General features: G+C 41.0%; 1 protein-coding gene across 1 annotated transcript in view; it reads left to right on the plus strand.

The window, feature by feature from the left end:
- PAPPA2 (pappalysin 2) overlaps positions 1-17,977 on the plus strand; it is a 513,722-nt gene that overhangs the window by 371,678 nt on the left and 124,067 nt on the right. The window contains exon 14 of the mRNA XM_007937607.1: positions 15,100-15,271. Within this exon, the coding sequence (XP_007935798.1) occupies positions 15,100-15,271 (172 nt within the window). The remainder of the gene's footprint in view (positions 1-15,099; positions 15,272-17,977) is intronic.

The raw sequence follows: 17,977 nt of genomic DNA on the forward strand, positions 1-17,977 counted from the left end.
GTGGGTCAACTACTGTAGTTACAGCCTGCCTCACTAAGGCAAATACAGATAAATACAGTAGGCAAATACAGTTTCTGAGCTATCCATGAAGAATTTACTGCAGATAAGGGATTTTGGTTGGGAATGGAAGGATGTGATAGGAAGGAAAGAAACTTTTCCATAGCTTTTCACTTCTTTGATTTTAAAAATCTCCAGAGAATTTTTAGGAACAAGTGGCTGTGCTCTGCATTTTGAAGTTGCAGGGACTCAGGTGTAAAAGATTTGTTTCCTGCTTATAAAGTAGGTTACAGGTACACCTGGGGCTAAATCATTAGGTTTCTGAGCCCCAGGTCAGGACAATTTAGGTAAGAGAAGGACTCAGTATCTTGTCATTTCATCCCTGCTGTAATCAGTCTCTGAGCCTCGCTTGGTAATAAAATCTTTCTGTCTCTATTATCTGTCATTCTGCTTCATGCTTCATTATTCTCTGGAACCTCTTTGCTGCTGATTTACCAATTCCTATAGTGCTTTAAGGAGTTCTGGTAGCATAGTGGCTAAGACACTTGACTGCTAACCAGAAGGCTGGCTGTTCAAACCCACCAGCCACTCCTCGGAAGGAAGGTTGGGCAATCTACTTCCGTAGTGATACTGCCTTGGAAACCCAAGGAGGGGTCGCTATGAGTTGGGGCCGACTCGACGGCACACAACAACAACAACAACATAGTGCTTAATTATTTGGAGCACAGATTTGAAATACCAATCCTTTCCCCTCCTCCTCCACCTGCATTAGAGCCCTGTGCCTTGCTAGATTTCTTCTTCCTCTGCTTACTCCTTTGGGTTCTTTTGGTCACATCCCTTTTGATAGCTTCATGAAATGAAAGGCTCCTTCCTTTCTTTTGCTAGGAGCTGCAGGCTAAAGCTTTTGTTTATCTCTGGCTCCTGTCTTTTATTTTTAGCAGAGGGTTTCCTTTTAATGCTCTGAGGTTATGGGAAGTGTTCTCTCTTGCTGCTGGGAAAAGCACTATGGAAATGAAATATGTATTACTTTCTACTCATTTGATTATCTTCTTCCCCAAAGCAATTTAGCAAATTAACGCTGAATCTGTTTTTATTTCTGCTTAGTTTCTTTTAAGCAAAGAAAGAATTTCAGCTGTTCATTTGTTCCCTAGATTTCTTGCCTAACTTCCTTTTTCCAGAATGACTTGTCCATAAAATAAGAGGGGAGAAAAACCCACTGGAGAGAATTCTGGCTCTTGTGGCTGATGACATTTGTTTTGGTGAACAACAGGTTTGCTTTGGGGGGCAGTGGGCACAGTGAGCTATTTGTCTTTGCAACTTTTTGTTCTCATGGAGTCATAGAGGAAAACTAAAAAGGCCATAGATGTGGTCTCATTTGGAATTTATTGGAGCATGGCTAAGACTATCCTAAAAATAGCCTTTATTAAAATATGACCTTGTCTGAGATTCCCTTAGCATCACAGTGTCTGAAGTTCCACCATTGGGAAGTATGCTCTTCAAGTCTTGACAGTCTTCAGAGTTCTCTTCACTCTGAAGGAAATGGAAATGTTTTAAGCCTTGATAAACTATTTATACCAGAAGCATTTTTTATGGACCTTGACAGTTCAAAAGTAGACAAGGATTCTGCTGAGATGCAACCTAATAATAGATATCAGGAAGTTTTGGGGAGCATGAGAAATAGAGAAAGTGGTGCTGAAAAGAAGGATGAGTTGAAAATATCACTTGCTTCTCAATTTTTCTGCCTCTGTCATCATGGTCTGTATTTATGGCAGCTGGTAGAGAGAGCACACAAAATGAAACAAATCGGTATTTCCAGGGTTCTGTCACTGTGCCAGTCTGCCAAGTAGACAAACACTGTTGACTGATTTGGCATAAACTCTGGTTGGAATGACTCTCAAGTCATGTCTGGTTCTGTATGTGTAGATGCCACCTTGGAGGGAGAGGAAATCTGGTGATTAGAGTGGTGATAAGCCCAATGTTGGACCCCTACCTCTTACTTTGGCTGCATCACATTTTCCCTTCTTTGGCCCTTCTTTTCTCCATAAGCAAATGAGCCATTGATGTTATAAGGTTGGAGAGTGTTAGGAAGAGCAAAAGAGAAGAGAATAATAGCCCAACTGAGGACTGGCACATTCTGGGATTACAAGATGGAAACAATGTGAAGCTTCTATTGGAGAGTCCAGAAACTTTATAATGAAAGGAAGCCAAGAAGGAAGAGGGAAAGTCCCAAAGGTGCCCAGCACATGTTTAAAGCTCTACTTCCATATGTAATATTAGATTCATTTAACGTGTTGTTATAAACCCTCAAGACCTCAATTCACCTATAGGTTAGGCGTAGACCCTTCTTCCTGTCCTATAGGTACTGTTATAGAAATGGTACATCAGAAGTTCCTGCCCATTAAACTTTGTTCCCGAGACCATGTTATTCCTGCCCTTTGTTCCACGGGTTTCCCAACTCCCCAGGCTCAGCCTGTAAATGGGAGGGGGAAGTGTCCCTCCCAAATTAATGGTTTAATTGACAAAGGGGAGTCAGCATTGCAGACATTTGGAGAGGTCTAGTGATAATTCCTCATTAGGAAATGCTCTACATGGAAATAGTTCTGCCTTTGCAAATTGGAAACATAAAAGCACATATACATTTCTTTTTATTGTTTCAAACTGGTGGTTCTGCCTCCCTGAACAAGTGCTAGGAGTCACATTCTCAGTGTATTGTCCAGCAATTATTTTGACTCTTCCTTTAGTATTTCACGTATTTAATACTCTATATTAAAATCATGAGTTCTGAAAATCAGTGAGATGAGAATTTTGAAAGGAGTACTTTTGGCTGTGTGATACAAATCTGTTTCTCTTTATAAAGACAGGGGGCATTTGGATGGGATTTCTACTGTTACAGCTAGGCATGGCAAAAACTGTGCCCAGAATTAGAAATGAGCAAAGCAAATTACCTAGTACTAGGACCATCAGAGTCCAGTCCTGCATTTACAAATAAGTCACATTTTAGGACAAGAAAGACTTCTACTGACAGGCTTACTCTAAGGGGATGAACTCTGTCCTGAGACTTAAAGAGCAGAGGAACCTCCATTTCCCCAGCATGGAGGAATAGAAGGAGAGGTCAGCTTGGTGCAGTCATTCTTCATTTCTCTGTCATCTGAGGGAAGAAGCAGAATTACTACTGAGTCTCCTCTGTTTCCCTCAGATGTGAATCTTTGTGGAAAAACATGATTTTTGCTCCCCTCCCCAGTTAGTATGCCTTTTCAGTAAAATATCTGCCTAAGAAGGCTGATGAATATATATATATATATATATATATATATATATATATTCTAATGTATATTGATATAAAAGTTATTTGATCTGGTTCCTGTCCTAGAAAAAAAAAAGACAGAGCCAGAGGTGAGGATGAGGGAATTGGGCAACTATAGTGAAGATTTTTTTTTTTTGGTATTGCTTTGGAGAAACTGCAAGTCTCTTTAAGGACGAATGCTATTATTGTCATTGAGTTTGATTTTGCAGTAGGTTATAGGAAGATTAATGAGGACTCCATCTCTTCCAGTCCACTCCATATTCTGTAGATCCCACTTCCATCTCCTGCCAAATGAAGCATACATTCCTACTTAGCCCACACCCTCTTATTTCAGTGTGGAAATGTAGAGAAATATGATCTTGCTTTACTATTTAACCTTAAAGAGCTGTTTCAAGAGAAAACACAGGGATTGCTATTTAATCAATGGTGATACTTCTTGGATAAATGAATCACAATATTATATTTAACTTAACAATAGAAAAATTAAGAAAACAAGCAAGAATTCAAACTGGGCAAGAAAGATTGTGAGAAATCCTTGCTTGGGTTCTCCACCACATCCTGCCCATTGAAGAGTTTACTGTACTCCCACCCAATACCACCATCACCTCATCTATGAAATCAAATCTCATGTTAGATCTGGAAGGGACTTTCAAGAGAACCTACTTCTACCCTGTCATTTTACAAACTTGCAGACTGAGGTCCAGAGTGGTTAAGAGACTTGCTCAAGGTCATAGAGCTAAGCAAGCACAAGCCAAGATCAGAAGCCAGGTCACATGGCCTTGAGCATATCATGCTGTTTCTTAAAAAGTGTGGTGCAAATGCAAAAGAGTTTTCTTCTGTAGTAACTTCGGGTGACTGATGGAGGGTGAATACTGACTTCAGAAAAATTCATGAGTGCTGCTAGAGCTTCAAAGAGGCCTGGCGTGCAATGGTGAAGTACTTGACTTTGTCAGTGGTTTGAATCCACCTCTTCAGTAAGAAAATGTAGCAGTCTTCTTCCATAAAGATTATATCCTTGGAAATCCTATGAGGCAGTTCTAACCTGTTCTATAGGTTCGCTATAGGTCGGACTCAACAGCAATGGGTTTCATTGCACTAAAACTGATGTCATCCTGATTTGGAGTTTGTGCTAAGTAAGGCTCAATCAAATGCTTCTTTGTTGTACATTGGAATTTTAGTTAAGTAGAAAATTCTGGAATATCATGTCATTTCTTTTGGACTCAATTACCTCATCTCAAATATGAGGAATTTGAGTTAAATTATCTTTAAAGTCCACTCACTTTTAGCAAGCTGTGTTTCCTCTAAGATGTGCTGATGGTTGTTAAAGCTCTACCTCACTCCTGAGGAAATTATGCCATTATGGAAATGGCACCTTTCACCCATACTCTTCCATTGACCCTTACATGGAAGAAACAAAAGCTTCACTATACATTCTGATTAACTCTGGAATGTTGTCATGACCTCCTGAAAGTCTTCCAGAGTAGTGTCAACCCACATTTGGCAACATTGGACCAAAGTTTCAGGGCAGCTGTGGCAGAACAGCCAGGGCCTTACCCATTCAAATCAGGAACTGGACAGTGTAGACCTAGGCTCTAAACTATGACAGCTTCCCTGTAGAAGCCCCAAGAAATGAAAAAATCAAAACAAATGCCTGGTTTGACATCCTCGGGGGACAGCTCATGGAAGTTTTGTTAGTGGATCTGACACTCCATTCAATCATCAAAGAATGATTTCTGTTTCTTGATATCAACCTTACCCTGTGCCTCAGTAAACACTGAAAAAATGTAGAAAGACATTGTGAACTTGCCCTTGAATCTATCTTCAATTAGAGATGATGACTCCTTTTAATATAAAACCCTGCTGTCATAGAGTCGATTCCAACTCAAAGCAACCCTATAGAACTGCCTTATATGGTTTTCAAGGCTATAAATCTTGGAAAACAAACTGCTTCATCTTTCTCCTACAGAGTGGCTGGTGGGTTCAAACCACCAACCTTTTCATTAGTGGCTAAATGCTTTAACCACTGCACCATCAGAGTGCCTTCTTTTAATATAAAGTTCTCTAAATCTGCTAGATGGAATTTGAGAGCTCTGCATATATGGAGGCCCTAGGGGATGGCCTCAGGGCCTCCGGCAGTCAGCTGCCACACCCAAGGCTGGTGGTTCAAACCCACCAGTTGCTCTGCTGGGTTCCCGGGCCATCTCTTTTGGGAGCTCTGGTAGCATAGTGCCTAAAGCACTTGACTGCTAACCAGAAGGCTGGTGGTTCAAACTCACCAGTCACTCCTTGGAAGAAAGATGGGGCAATCTACTTCCGTAGTGATACTACTGCCCCAGAAACCCAAGGAGGGGTCACTATGAGTCAGGTCTGACTCAACGGCACACAACAACAACAAGCATCTACTGAAAGGAGTCATAGTGGAAAAGTGATTAAGCACTCAGCTGCTAACCTGAAGGTTGGCAGTTCAAACCCATCACTTGGTCTGCAAGTGAAGGATGTGGCAATCTGCTTCTGTAAAGATTATAGCCTTGAAAACCCTGTGGGGCAATTCAACTCTGTCCTATAGGGTGTCTATGAGTCAGAATGAATTCAACAGCAATGGTTTTGGGGTTTGGCATATGCTGAATTCTATTTAATTTACAGTGGTAGGAAGGCAGTGATGTTTTTGGCCAGGTTTTGAGAGTGCTACTTTTTCATGTGTGCTGTTTGTAAAGCCTCAGAGGTGACTGTCCTGGAGTATCCTCCATGTCTCCCTTTCCTTTCCATATCCTATTCATTCACTGATGGTGAATCAAATCCCGCAATGAAACTTTCTCTGAAACAGCCATATATTTATAATCAGTAGCACATGTTTTAATTATTTTCTCTCTTCAGCTGTATTCAAAGTTTCTTCAGAACAGAGAAACTGTTTGATGCTTTTGATGTACCCTGCTGCTGCTAGGTGATAATTTATAATTAATTCATTAAAGCATAATAATCAGACACTGGAACCAGTTTCTCCTTCTGGAATCAACCTTGTTATTTTATAATCTTGGCCTATGAGATTTATTGACATATCTTTTAGATTGCATATAATCTGATCTTTATGATGCTGGATTTCACTCCTGGTGGACATGAAAAACTTGAACACGTAAAAACATCACAAATGCAAATGTTACACTGAAAAATGTTGTCTTGTGTATATTTTTTCATCAAAACAAACCAACAGCAAAAGTCACAGATGCTAGGATCTCACCCCAGGACTACAGAATCAAAATACCCATGGGGCAAAACCTGATGATCTATATTTTTTAAAAGCTCCTCAGGTGAGTAGTTTAAAGTATAGCTGGAGTACAGAAAGCCTGCCTTATAGCATATGATGACCACTCTTTATGGAACTGTGCCAAATGGGTTTCCAAAATAAAGGATCATCACAGACCCAACCAAGAATTGACACTCACATCCTTATGGTAAGACAGTGCTAGGATCATGCTAGTGTGCCTGCAAATCACATACACCTTGAGGAAGAGATCCCAAGGTTAAAATGCATTTTGAAGAGGTAGAAAGCATTTTTTAAAGCCCTTGAGCAAAATGGTTTTGGGCAGTAAGGGTCAGAAGAGAGAGAGAATAAAACCCAAACCAAATCCACTGCTGTCAAGTTGATTCCAACTTATAGGGACTCTATAGGACAGAGTACAACTGCCCCACGGAGTTTTCAAGGCTGTAAATCTTTATGGAAGCAGATTGTCTCCTCTTTCTACCATGGAGAGGCTGGTGGGTTCGAACCACTGACATTTTGGTTGGCAGCCCAATGCTTTAACCACAGCACCACCAGAGCTCTTTGAGAGAGAGGGAATAGAGGCTTATTAAAAGAAGTGGAAGATGTACAAAGCAAAGCTAGAATTAGGGACAATCACTACAGGGAACTGGCCATCTACGTAGTGTGGTTTCTAAGGGCCTCACATACTCTTCCTCCAGTCTACTAACTTAAAATTCCACCATGTGAAAAACACATTCCTTTGGCTTAAAATTTTGTCCCTGTTTAAATGGAAATAACTGTGAATCACATCTCACTGGGTTCATCACATCCTTACCTGAGAACACATTATGATGGGGTGTTAGAGAGGGTCTGGAAAAAATGGGTGGAAGCATGAGACAGTGCTGGCAAAGGAGGAAACCCCCTTAGCATCTTGCAAAAAGTGGAAGCTGAATAAGTACTGCCAATTTAGTTTTCTATAGTTTAAAAGAAAATAAAGTCTATAATTTTTCCCAGCCTATCCTACTGAGGACTTTCTTGGCTCACTCTGGCCTAGGCTGCTTTCTCAAAAGAAAGCAACAGGAAAGCATCTCCCTCAGGAGATGGCCTCATGGTCTTAGCTGGCCTTGAGAGTGAGGGTTCTGAAGTCCAGTCCGAGGATTTTCCTCTGACTTGTTGTGTGGCCTCCAGCCAGTCTCCAAACAGCTGTAGTTTCCTTGTATGTCAAACCAAGATAAATACCTAACTTCCCACCTCTCCAGAGCATTATACAGCTTCTCTACTGCCACTTTCATTAACGTTTACCCAAAGACCATAAGAAGAAAGCTTTTGAGAAGTTTTAAGAGAAATGATTTTTACTACTAGTATTATCATTATGATAGTGGAGCTTATGTGTCATGAGATAGAAAGGAAAATACATTGAGGAGGTGGGAAAATGGAGAACACACAACTTTGCTCAGAGAAGCAGTGTTTGTAGTAGAAGCAAAACACGAGAGAGGGTTTGGGGTTGGGGTGCAAGGGGAGAAGTCTACAATTGGTACCAGATGGCATCAGAAAGTAACGACCTGACAAACACCATCCTCATAAAACAAATTCCTTAAAAAGGAAACAAATGGAAATATAAGCTAGTGAAAGAATTTGCAGCAGCTGCCCTGAAACCATTTCTCACTTCATAAACAGGTCTGGGTTTCATGCTTTCTCTTTGGTCCTATTTCATGCCACTTTTTCACTCTTGTATGCTCCCCTGTCTCACTTTGCCTCCCTCATTGCCAGTGCTAGCTGGACTTCTCACACTTGTCGTCATAGCAACAGTGGTTAATGGAACCCCATTGATGGAAGGAGGCTCATTCAGTGTATTTGTTTTGTGTCTTGTCTCAGCATGTATTTGTCCTCAATGATGACATGAACTGATTGGATAGTCGTTGAAAAACAGCACATGCTAGTTCACATTAATTTTTTGGCAATGAGCTGACAGCAACCAGAGCTGTTAATGATTCTCTGTTTCCCAGTACTTAATGCTCAGCATGCTGAAGAAAATGCTATGTTTTGTGGACCTCAACAACATGTAGCATCTATGGAGACTGGAATTTTTTAGATCTCTGAATGAGTGTTCTGATTGCATCCTATGGAGGATAGTTAAGTTTTAGCTTCCTTATCCAAATAGACTGAATAAAGACTAAGAGACAGAGATTTATTTCCAATGTTACATACCCACTTATCACAACAAAATTGGGGGAATCTATGCTGCCAATCAACAATACCCCCACAACTCATATTTCCCCCCATCAAGTCTCATTGAAGTAAGTCTTAGGCACCACATCATTATAGGGAGTAACTGGGGCTTAACAAAGTAAAAAAAAAAAAAAAAAATTGCTTTACACTAATCAACTGCAATCCCTGCATCCAATCTCTAACATATGAAAAAGAAGCAAAAATATCACTGATGTATGATTTATATCCTATGGATATAGGGTCAGGGACAGAAACCACATAATCAGATAAGTGCTTTTAATCAACTATCAATTATGTCAAGACAATGTGTGCATATTCAATGACATTTTATTTTCCAGTTTCTTCTCATCGCCCAGCCCTTTGAAAAAGTCCTTGATCATTAACACAATTCAAGAGTAAACAGATCAAATTAATGATGACAAGATTCATAGTAGTCATTTTGGCTAATAGTAGCACCACTGGCAACAACATCAAGAGCAAGTTAGTACCATATTTAATTTACCTTGTTAGTTAGTCTCTCAGACAAGACTATGACTTAGTATAACAATGGCATAGCGAAGGTGTCTGACCTCCTTTTGCCAACCTTTTTAACAATTCTGACACCAACTATCCTTCTCACTGCACTCTCTACTTCTCTGCTGGGCTCAATAATTCATTGCAATGGCCACACAGAACTCACAGATAATACTCACAAATATGGAGTTTATTAGGGAAGTAACAATTCAGGATCAGAAACAACTCCGGATACAGTTCTTCAATCAGGACAGCTTCTTCTCAGCAGTTATTGCATGCATACATCTCTCTGGCCCTCACCCTCTCAGCCCATGGCCCCTTGGCCTCTGCCCTGCTCTGCTCAGACAAGTGTTACAAAGCTGTTTTAGCTCTGCCAGGGAGTGCCTGGAAGCTCCCCACTCCATCAGCAAGCCTCCACCCACAAGTTCTCAGCTCCAGCTCCATGGGCTAGGAAGCCCACTGCACCATCTTCTGCTAGTCTCCTGATGTTGCTGCCTCTGCAGCTGCCACTTCTCTACCACCAGTCTCTGCCACCACTTCGCACAACCTTTCACTGTCTTTCCATTGTTACTACAGCTCTTTGGATCTAGGAGGTTCCCAGTGCAGGGACCCCAGGTCTAAAAGATGTACTTCACTCCCATCTCTTATTGGTGCAGTCATGTCCCCACTTTCTCCCTCTGAGATTGCTCATTTAAGCCTAGCAAGATGTCAAAACTGACTTAACCCAATGTTAGAATGCCAAACACTTTATTTACATGGTCCTACCTCCGGAAGGGTGCCGTGTACCTTATTTACATTATTAGCAAGCTATCCAATCAAAGTGGTGGGCCACAAGCACCACATTTGCATAGCACCACCTGGTTATTTGGTGAGAGTTACAAAGACTGTGGCTAGAAGGGCCATATTAAGTAATCCACACTTAGACTAGACTTATTTCCTTGAGGGCATAATCCTTATTATATCCCCAGTACTCAGACTAGTATCTTGCAAGCAGTAAGAGCTCAGTAAGTGTCTATTAGTGAATGGCTGACTTAATGAATGATGGTCAAATCATTGTTTGAGAATGAAATATTTTCATTTCAGATTCTTAGAAGCCATTTAAAAATTAACACATTTCCCATTTTGGTAGCCATTGACTTACCTTGTCTATAATATGAAAAATTTAATTCAGCAAATAATTATTTTTTAAACTATAGCAAAGTGTATGGTAAATATAAAAGTGAGTAAGAGGCTGTGTTTGTCTTCAAGACATTCTTAATCTAGTTGGAGGATTGAGCATTTAAGAGATACTCATACCAATTGCCTTATAGATAAAAGGTTGAATGAATGAGAAAATGAATGAATGAACCAGTGAATAAACAAGCAAATCCATAATTGACTATGACACAAGATAGAGTGATAGAAGTGTTAATAGAGAGTTATTTTTAAAATTAAACTGAGAGAATCAAAGGAGAGAGATATCTGGAGGGGCTTCTTGGGGAAGGAAGGACTTTAAGTAATCTTAACAAATTGAGTAAAAGTATGTTGTTGTTGTTATGTGCCATCGAGTCGGACCCAAATCATAGCAACCCCTCCTTGGGTTGCTGAGGCAGTATCACTACAGAAGTAGATTGCCCAACCTTCCTTCCGAGGAGTGGCTGGTGGGTTTGTACTGCCAACCTTCTGGATAGCAGTCAAGTGCCTTAGGCACTATGCTACCAGAGCTCCTAAAACCAAACTCACTGCTGTTGAGTTGGTGCCAACTCATAATGGCCCGTCCTTGGGTTTCCGAGGTGGTATCACTATGGAAGTAGATTGCCAACCTTCCTTCTGAGGAGTGGCTGGTGGGTTTGAACCGCTAGCTTTCTGGTTAGCAGTCAAATGCCTTAGGTGCTACACCACCAGAGCTCCCCCGAGTAAAAGTATTGTTGTTGTTGTTATGTGCCATCGAGTCGGCCCCGACTCATAGCGACCCCTCCTTGGGTTTCCGAGGCAGTATCACTACGGAAGTAGGATTGCCCAACCTTCCTTCCGAGGAGTGGCTGGTGGGTTTGAACCGCCAGCCTTCTGGTTAGCAGTCAAGTGCTTTAGCCACTATGCTACCAGAGCTCCTGAGTAAAAGTATAGAAGTAGGAAAACCAAAAGATAAGTAGACAAGCCATTGTGGATGGAACCTGGGCTATTTGCAGTGGAGTAGTGGAGGGAAAAGAAGCAGCTGGTGGGTTTGAAGCACTGACCTTTTGGTAAACAGCCAAATGCCTTAACTACTACACCAGTAGAGCTCCTTTATTATATGACAGGCATTGTTACCAGCACTGGGGATACAGTAACTAATAAAAACATAAGTCTGCCCCCATGGAGCTAACAGTTTAGTGATAAAAAACAGTTTACTTAGGAAAATAGCAAGCCCTGTTGTTGTGTGCTATTGAATGAATTCAGACTCATAGAAACCCTACAGGACAGAGTAGAACTACCCAATAGGGCTTTCTGCACTGTAATCTTAATGGCAGCTTATCACCAAGTCTTTTCTCCCAAGGGACAGCTGCTGGGTTTGAACTGTTGACTTTTCAGTGCTCCACTGAACACTTAACAATTGCATCACCAGGACTCCTTATCCCATCCTAGAGTTGTGGAATTGATTATAATAGAAAGAAGCTGGCTGTGTACACAAATTAGGAGAACTAATGGAAAGGCCCAGCTGCAGAGTTAAAGTCTTGAGTAAGATAATTGAGTGTGAATGATAGGAAGTGGAGGTACACAGGAATTACTCCAGCTGTGAATTCTGTAGGCTGGTCTAGCTCAAAGCCTGAAGTTGGTGAAACAAGTCTAAGATGAGCCCAAGGTTCACCATGAGCAGGCTGTAAATGGGGTGCCTCCCTTCACAGAAGCCATGAAGGTAGATGCTTGAACACATTTGCAAGAGCATTAAGAGATGAGATGCTTGATTTTGAATACAGCAGATGTACTAAGAGTGAGAGTTAAGTAACATTAGGAAATGGAGGAAGAAGAGAGATACCTCAGAAATGGATTGTAAGCAAGGGATATATCAGTAGAGGTGACAGATGAGGCCACAGGAGTGGGTACAAGTATCAAAAACATGTTTGATATGGCAACTAACATTTACTGTATTTTATTCTGTGCTAACCAAAATTTAAAACAATTGTCATCAAATTGACTCCAACTCATGATGATCCCATAGTGTCAGAGTAGAATTATGCTCCATATGTTCAAAAGCTGATTTTTTTGAAAGTAGGTTGCGAGGCCTTTCTTCGGAGACACTTCTCAGTAGACTTGGACGTCCAGCCTTTCCATTAGCAGCCAAGCACATTAACCATTTGCACAACCTAGACCAGCCACTCCTCAGAAGGAAGACTGGGCAATCCACTTCTGTAGAGATACCACCTTGGAAACTCAAGGAGGGGTTGCTATGAGTCAGAACTGACTCGATGACAGTGAGTTTTGTTTTTTGTTTTTGAGAGATTCCTTACTCTATTCTGGTGTTTAAAAGCGTTACTGTATAATCTTCACAACAACCTCAGAAAGTAGATTGTATCATTGTCCCCATTTTACTAACAGTGGAAATAACTACTTAGATTGATTAGGGAATTTTCCTATGGTCACCAGCCACTAAGTCACAGAACTGGAAATTAAAATAAGGACTGATACCAAAGTCTCCTTGTCAAAGACAATAAGAACAAGAGAGAGAAGAAGAAAGAGCAAGAGTAAGAACAAGAGTGAAGGAGACAAAGCGAAGGAGAAAAACAAGGACAGAAAAGTTCAAGGATGCAACATTGGGGATTTTGCCTACATGTAAAAGAAATTAGAGAATATCCTTGCTCAAATCACTTTAGTATCAAGATCATAAGAGGGCACTGAGGATGTGCATAATTTACATAAATTTCTGCAAGTGAGCTTTAGGCTCCCAAACATTCTATTTGTTGGATTTGCAGAACTAGCTATGAGAGGAGGAAAAAAAAATGGAATATTTGAGAATCTTGGAAAGAGTTAAAAATTAGGGGATATTGTTACAAGATAAGACTCAATTACCATCTATTTATTAATGGCAACAAGTTTTCTCAGCTTCATATATATTTTATATATGAAGTCTTCAATCTTCAACAGTAGGTGCTTCAAGTCATCCTCATTTTCATAAAGCAAATTTGTGTTGTCTGCGTATTGCAGGTTGTTATGAGCCTTCCTCCATTTTAAACTTCTGATTAAAAATATCTTTGTGTATCAACTTAAAAATTAGGAAGGGCAGAGGGACTTACTGTTCTTCAAATTCCTTTAGAGACTATACCTTTAAAGTAATTTTGAATCTATGAATTTAGACTGCTTGAAGCTGCCTAAATCTAGGGAGGTTTCTAATATTAACAATAGTTAACATCTATAGAGCACTTTGGTGTTTCAGAAGGAGCTCTGGTGACATAGTGATTAAAGCATTCAGCTGCTAATGCAAAGGTCAGTGGTTCGAACCCACTACCTGTTCCATGGAAGAAAGATGAGATAGTCTACTTCCGCAGACTTACAGCCTTGGAAACCCTACAGGGATCACTATGAGTCAGAGTTGAGTCGATGGCAGTGAGTTTGGTTTGGTTTGGTGATTCTAAGTAGATTTGGTGGCATAGTGGTTAAAACATTTGGTTGCAAACTGAAAAGTCAGTACTTCAAACCCACCAGCCACTCTGTGGGAGAAAGATGAAGCAGTCTGCTTCTGTAAAGGTTTATAACCTTGCAAACCCTGTGGGGCAGTTCTACTCTCCCTAAAGGGTCACTATGAGTTTGAATCAACTGGATGATAGTAGGCTTGCTTGTTTGTTTTTGGCTGTTCTGTCTTGGAAAGAGGCTTCTTCTTGCTCCTTGTTGCAGTTCTAGTCCAAGCTGACTCCATGCTGAGTCTCCCTGAACTCTGAGGAGTTTATATATCTCTCCTTTTCCTGGTTTATTGGTCCCAGCAAACCAGGCAGCACTTCTCCTCTGCTGAGGTGACATCTCAGGATGCACCTAAGCACAATGCCAGGCATCTGTGAGTTTCCTCTGCCTCTCTTGGGCTCAATTTCTGATCAGCCAATGCTGATACTCAGTGGTGTGTACTTCTGTGGCTGTGCCAGTTGTTAATATATATCTTTACTCATCAGTGAGTCAAAAAAAACAAACCCATTGCCGTCTAGTCAAATTCTGACTCATAGAGACCTTATAAGACAGAGTAGAACTGCCCCATACATCTTTCAAGATGCAGACAGTCTCATCTTTCTCCCATAGAGTGACTGGTGGGTTCTGACTACCCACCTTTTAGGCAGCAGCCAAGCACTTAACCACTGTGCTGCCAGTGTTCCTCATCAGTAAATGGATGCTGCCTTTTCTGCCATCCCAGATATTCAGGCACTTCATACAGGGCCCCTGGGATCAGAAATAATAAAAGATTAGTGGCTGATACAGCCAGGGGCCTTCAGGATTCAGCTCTTAAACTTTGTCTTGGATCTGTTCTGATTCTTTGGTACCCAGCAGTACTGATTGTCAAATATTTCAAGTCTTAACCTCCTGATCAATCCATTTCTGAAACTATATAGGACTCTCAGGATCTACTCCCATAATTCATCCTATTACCTAAATCTAGTTCCTCCTGGATTAGCCACAGGAAGTCAGTTACCACTATTCATGATTACTATGCTGCATGGTTCCAGGTAATATAAAAGGAGGTAATGAGTTTAATGTAGGTTTTGGAGAAAAATTGTTCCCTCTTGTTCAGAAGCACTTCCCAGAGGGAGCTGTGAAGTCACTCCTGATGCCTGTTGGTTCAGAGCCAGCCCTAAGATGCTTCTGTTTCTGTCCTTCCCAGCTGTGTCCATCAGCCTTGTGGGGAGCAGGACAGCTGTGCACCATTGCTGCTTGATCACACAGACGTGGTGAATTGTACCTCTGATGGGCCAGGTCACATGAAGTGTGCTGTCACCTGTGAACGAGGTTTTGCCCTTCAAGCCAGCAGTGGGCAGCACCTCAGGCCCATGCAGGTGAGTTGGGGTCCGTAGTCATCAGGACCAAGTTCCTGCTAATGAAGCTACTCATGCTCTTCTCCTTGGCTGGATTGGGGAAAGAAGTGTTTTAAAATTATTTGAAAGGGAAAATGAGGATTCTAACAAGCAAGGATAAGCAGATTTTATAGAAATACAGGGCATATGAGAGCATGTGTAATTCTCACTAACAGGGGAAGGGCTCACTCACTCTCTTCTTCCTTATTTTTGTCTTCCTATTAGAACTTATAAGGAACTCTGGTGGCATGGTGGGTAAGGCAATTGGTTGCTAACCAGAAAATCGGTGGTTCAAACCCACCAGCTGCCACATAGGAGGAAGTTGAGGCAATCTACTTTTATAAAGATTTATAGCCTTGGAAACCCAATAGGAGTCACCATGAGCTGGAATCAACTCAATGACAGTGGAAATTAGGATTTATATTCCCTACTTTTGCCTCAAGTCGAGAACACCTTCAGACCTCTCCACGATTTGCAGGGAAGAGAGGTTGCTATGAACTTGTCTGTTGTTTGATAACCAGCCCCTCAAACTTCCTACAAGAAGGCTGGCAAGGAGAGCCTGATTTTCTCCCCAAAGGACTTAAATCTATTACCAGTGTGGGCATTCTATCTAGCTTTGGTTCAAATTCCAAAATTTCTAGAAAAACATTATTTTCAAAACTTTAAAAGTGATTGAGAGGTATAAGAATATATTGAATAAAAGGATGGGCTCAGAAGATAGATCTGGGAAGCAGCTTTGGCTCCACTACAGACTAGGTTTGTGACTTCAAACAAAATACAAAACAAAATTAACTTCTTTAAGCTCATTTCAACTTTGGTAAAGTGATTTAAACAGAAGTATTTATCTCATTGAGATAGTGCCGAAAGCATTTGACTGCTAACTAGGAGGCTGACAGTTCATATCCACCAGCCACTCCTCAGAAGAAAGGTTGGGAATCTACTTCCATGGTGATACCACCTCAGAACCCAAGGAGGGGTCTCTATGAGTCGGTCCGACTCAACAGCAGTGAGTAGAATGGAAAAAAAATTAAAAGCTTATAGTAAATGATAGATATGTAGCACTCTAAACTCTTAGCTAGTATTACTATGAACATGATAATGTATTCCCAACTAAGAATATTTCATTTTCCATCTTTCTTTTAAAAGGCTTACTATACTCTACAAAGGAATTTAAACTTGAAACCAACCACTAGAAAACATCATCATATGATGTGATAAAGGACGTACTAGACAAAAGACTATGGTGCATGAGGAGAGAATCAGAAATATGTGGTATCATGATGAAAGAGTATGAGCATGATTGGTTAGCTAGATATCAATGGTTTAGGAGACTTGAATATTTTTTTCATTTTATACCCGTTGACTACTTAACAGTTTATGAAGTCATGAGAGAATTTCACTTGCTTGGAGATAGTCTGAATTTAAAGACATATTCTTTTAAAAAATTGTGGTAAATAAGTGTGTAGCAGAAATTTGTGATGTCAACATTTTTAACAATGTACAATTTAGTATCATTAATTTTGTTCATCTTGTTGTGCAACGATCACCATTAGCCATTTCTAATTTTTTACATCCCCTTTAACAGTCAAAGTTCAGTGTTAAAGACACAATCTTTGGTTTGTTTCTGGCTAGAGAGAAACAATTGCTGTATGTCTTGAGACACCAGCTTCTTGGCCTAATGATGCTGTTAATTACTATGGTCAGAAAGGCAGAGCCCTTATCTCCTGTTCTTAACCCATCTTAACCCAGATAGAGGTATATTCACATTGGGAAAAAGAAAGAATGAAAAGAAGGTAGCAATTGAATCCATTGATTTGACAGGTAAAGAGTTAAAGATGGAGAGAGAAGGAAAGATGATGTCAGCAAGGCATTACAATTAAGAGCAAACTCAAGATGAAACAGGCACTACCTAATGAATCAAGGAGAAAATGCCCCAATATATACAAAAATTGAGAGACATTCTTTCAATGATGAGTGGATCATTACAGTTTGACCCAGACTTTCAGGCTATGATCAGTGTGTAAGGGGAAGAATCTGGGTTGGGAAGAAAAGGTGGGGGCTCATCTTTTGCCAGCCATCTGGCAGGGTCAGCTGACAACCCCTGTCACCTGTGACTGGCCTCACTAAGGAAATTATACAACCCCGGCTGGGCTTGTGATCACAAGGCAGTGGGGATAATTGGTTTTTGTTGACACAAGAACTGAAACTAAAGAGAAAAATGTGTCTGTCTTTTCTTGGGTTCCTCTGGCAGGCAACAGGGAAACACTGGGAAGCCTACAGGAGCAGCTAGCCAGGAGTGGTGTCAGTGTCAGGGGGTGAGAAGTGCTTTCACCAGTCATTTTACCTTTGGCTTTAAGGGCCACTGTGGTCTTCTGGTGCGAAGGCCGCTCAGCTGCAGAATCTCCCCTTTCTTTGGTGCTTGCTAACCCAGTGGCTGAAGTGACTGCTGTGATTTTTTTCCAAACAAGCCATTGCTTGCAGTTCTCTGTCCTTGCCCATGTTGTTCCCCATTTCCCCCTACCCTGGGCCCTTTCTCCTCCTACTTCCCTCTGGCTGCTGGGAAGTCCTGCTCATCATTCAAAGGCTGGCTGCAGGGCTACTTAATCTGTGAAACTTCCCCTAAGTATTCTACTTCTCTGCCCAAGGAGGGGCAGCCTCTCCTCCAACCCCCATAGTGCAGTTGTCCTT

The sequence above is a fragment of the Orycteropus afer genome, unplaced genomic scaffold, assembly GCF_000298275.1.
Source record: "Orycteropus afer afer isolate SDZICR_OR568_19922 unplaced genomic scaffold, OryAfe1.0 scaffold00043, whole genome shotgun sequence".
Taxonomy (NCBI): Eukaryota; Metazoa; Chordata; class Mammalia; order Tubulidentata; family Orycteropodidae; genus Orycteropus; species Orycteropus afer.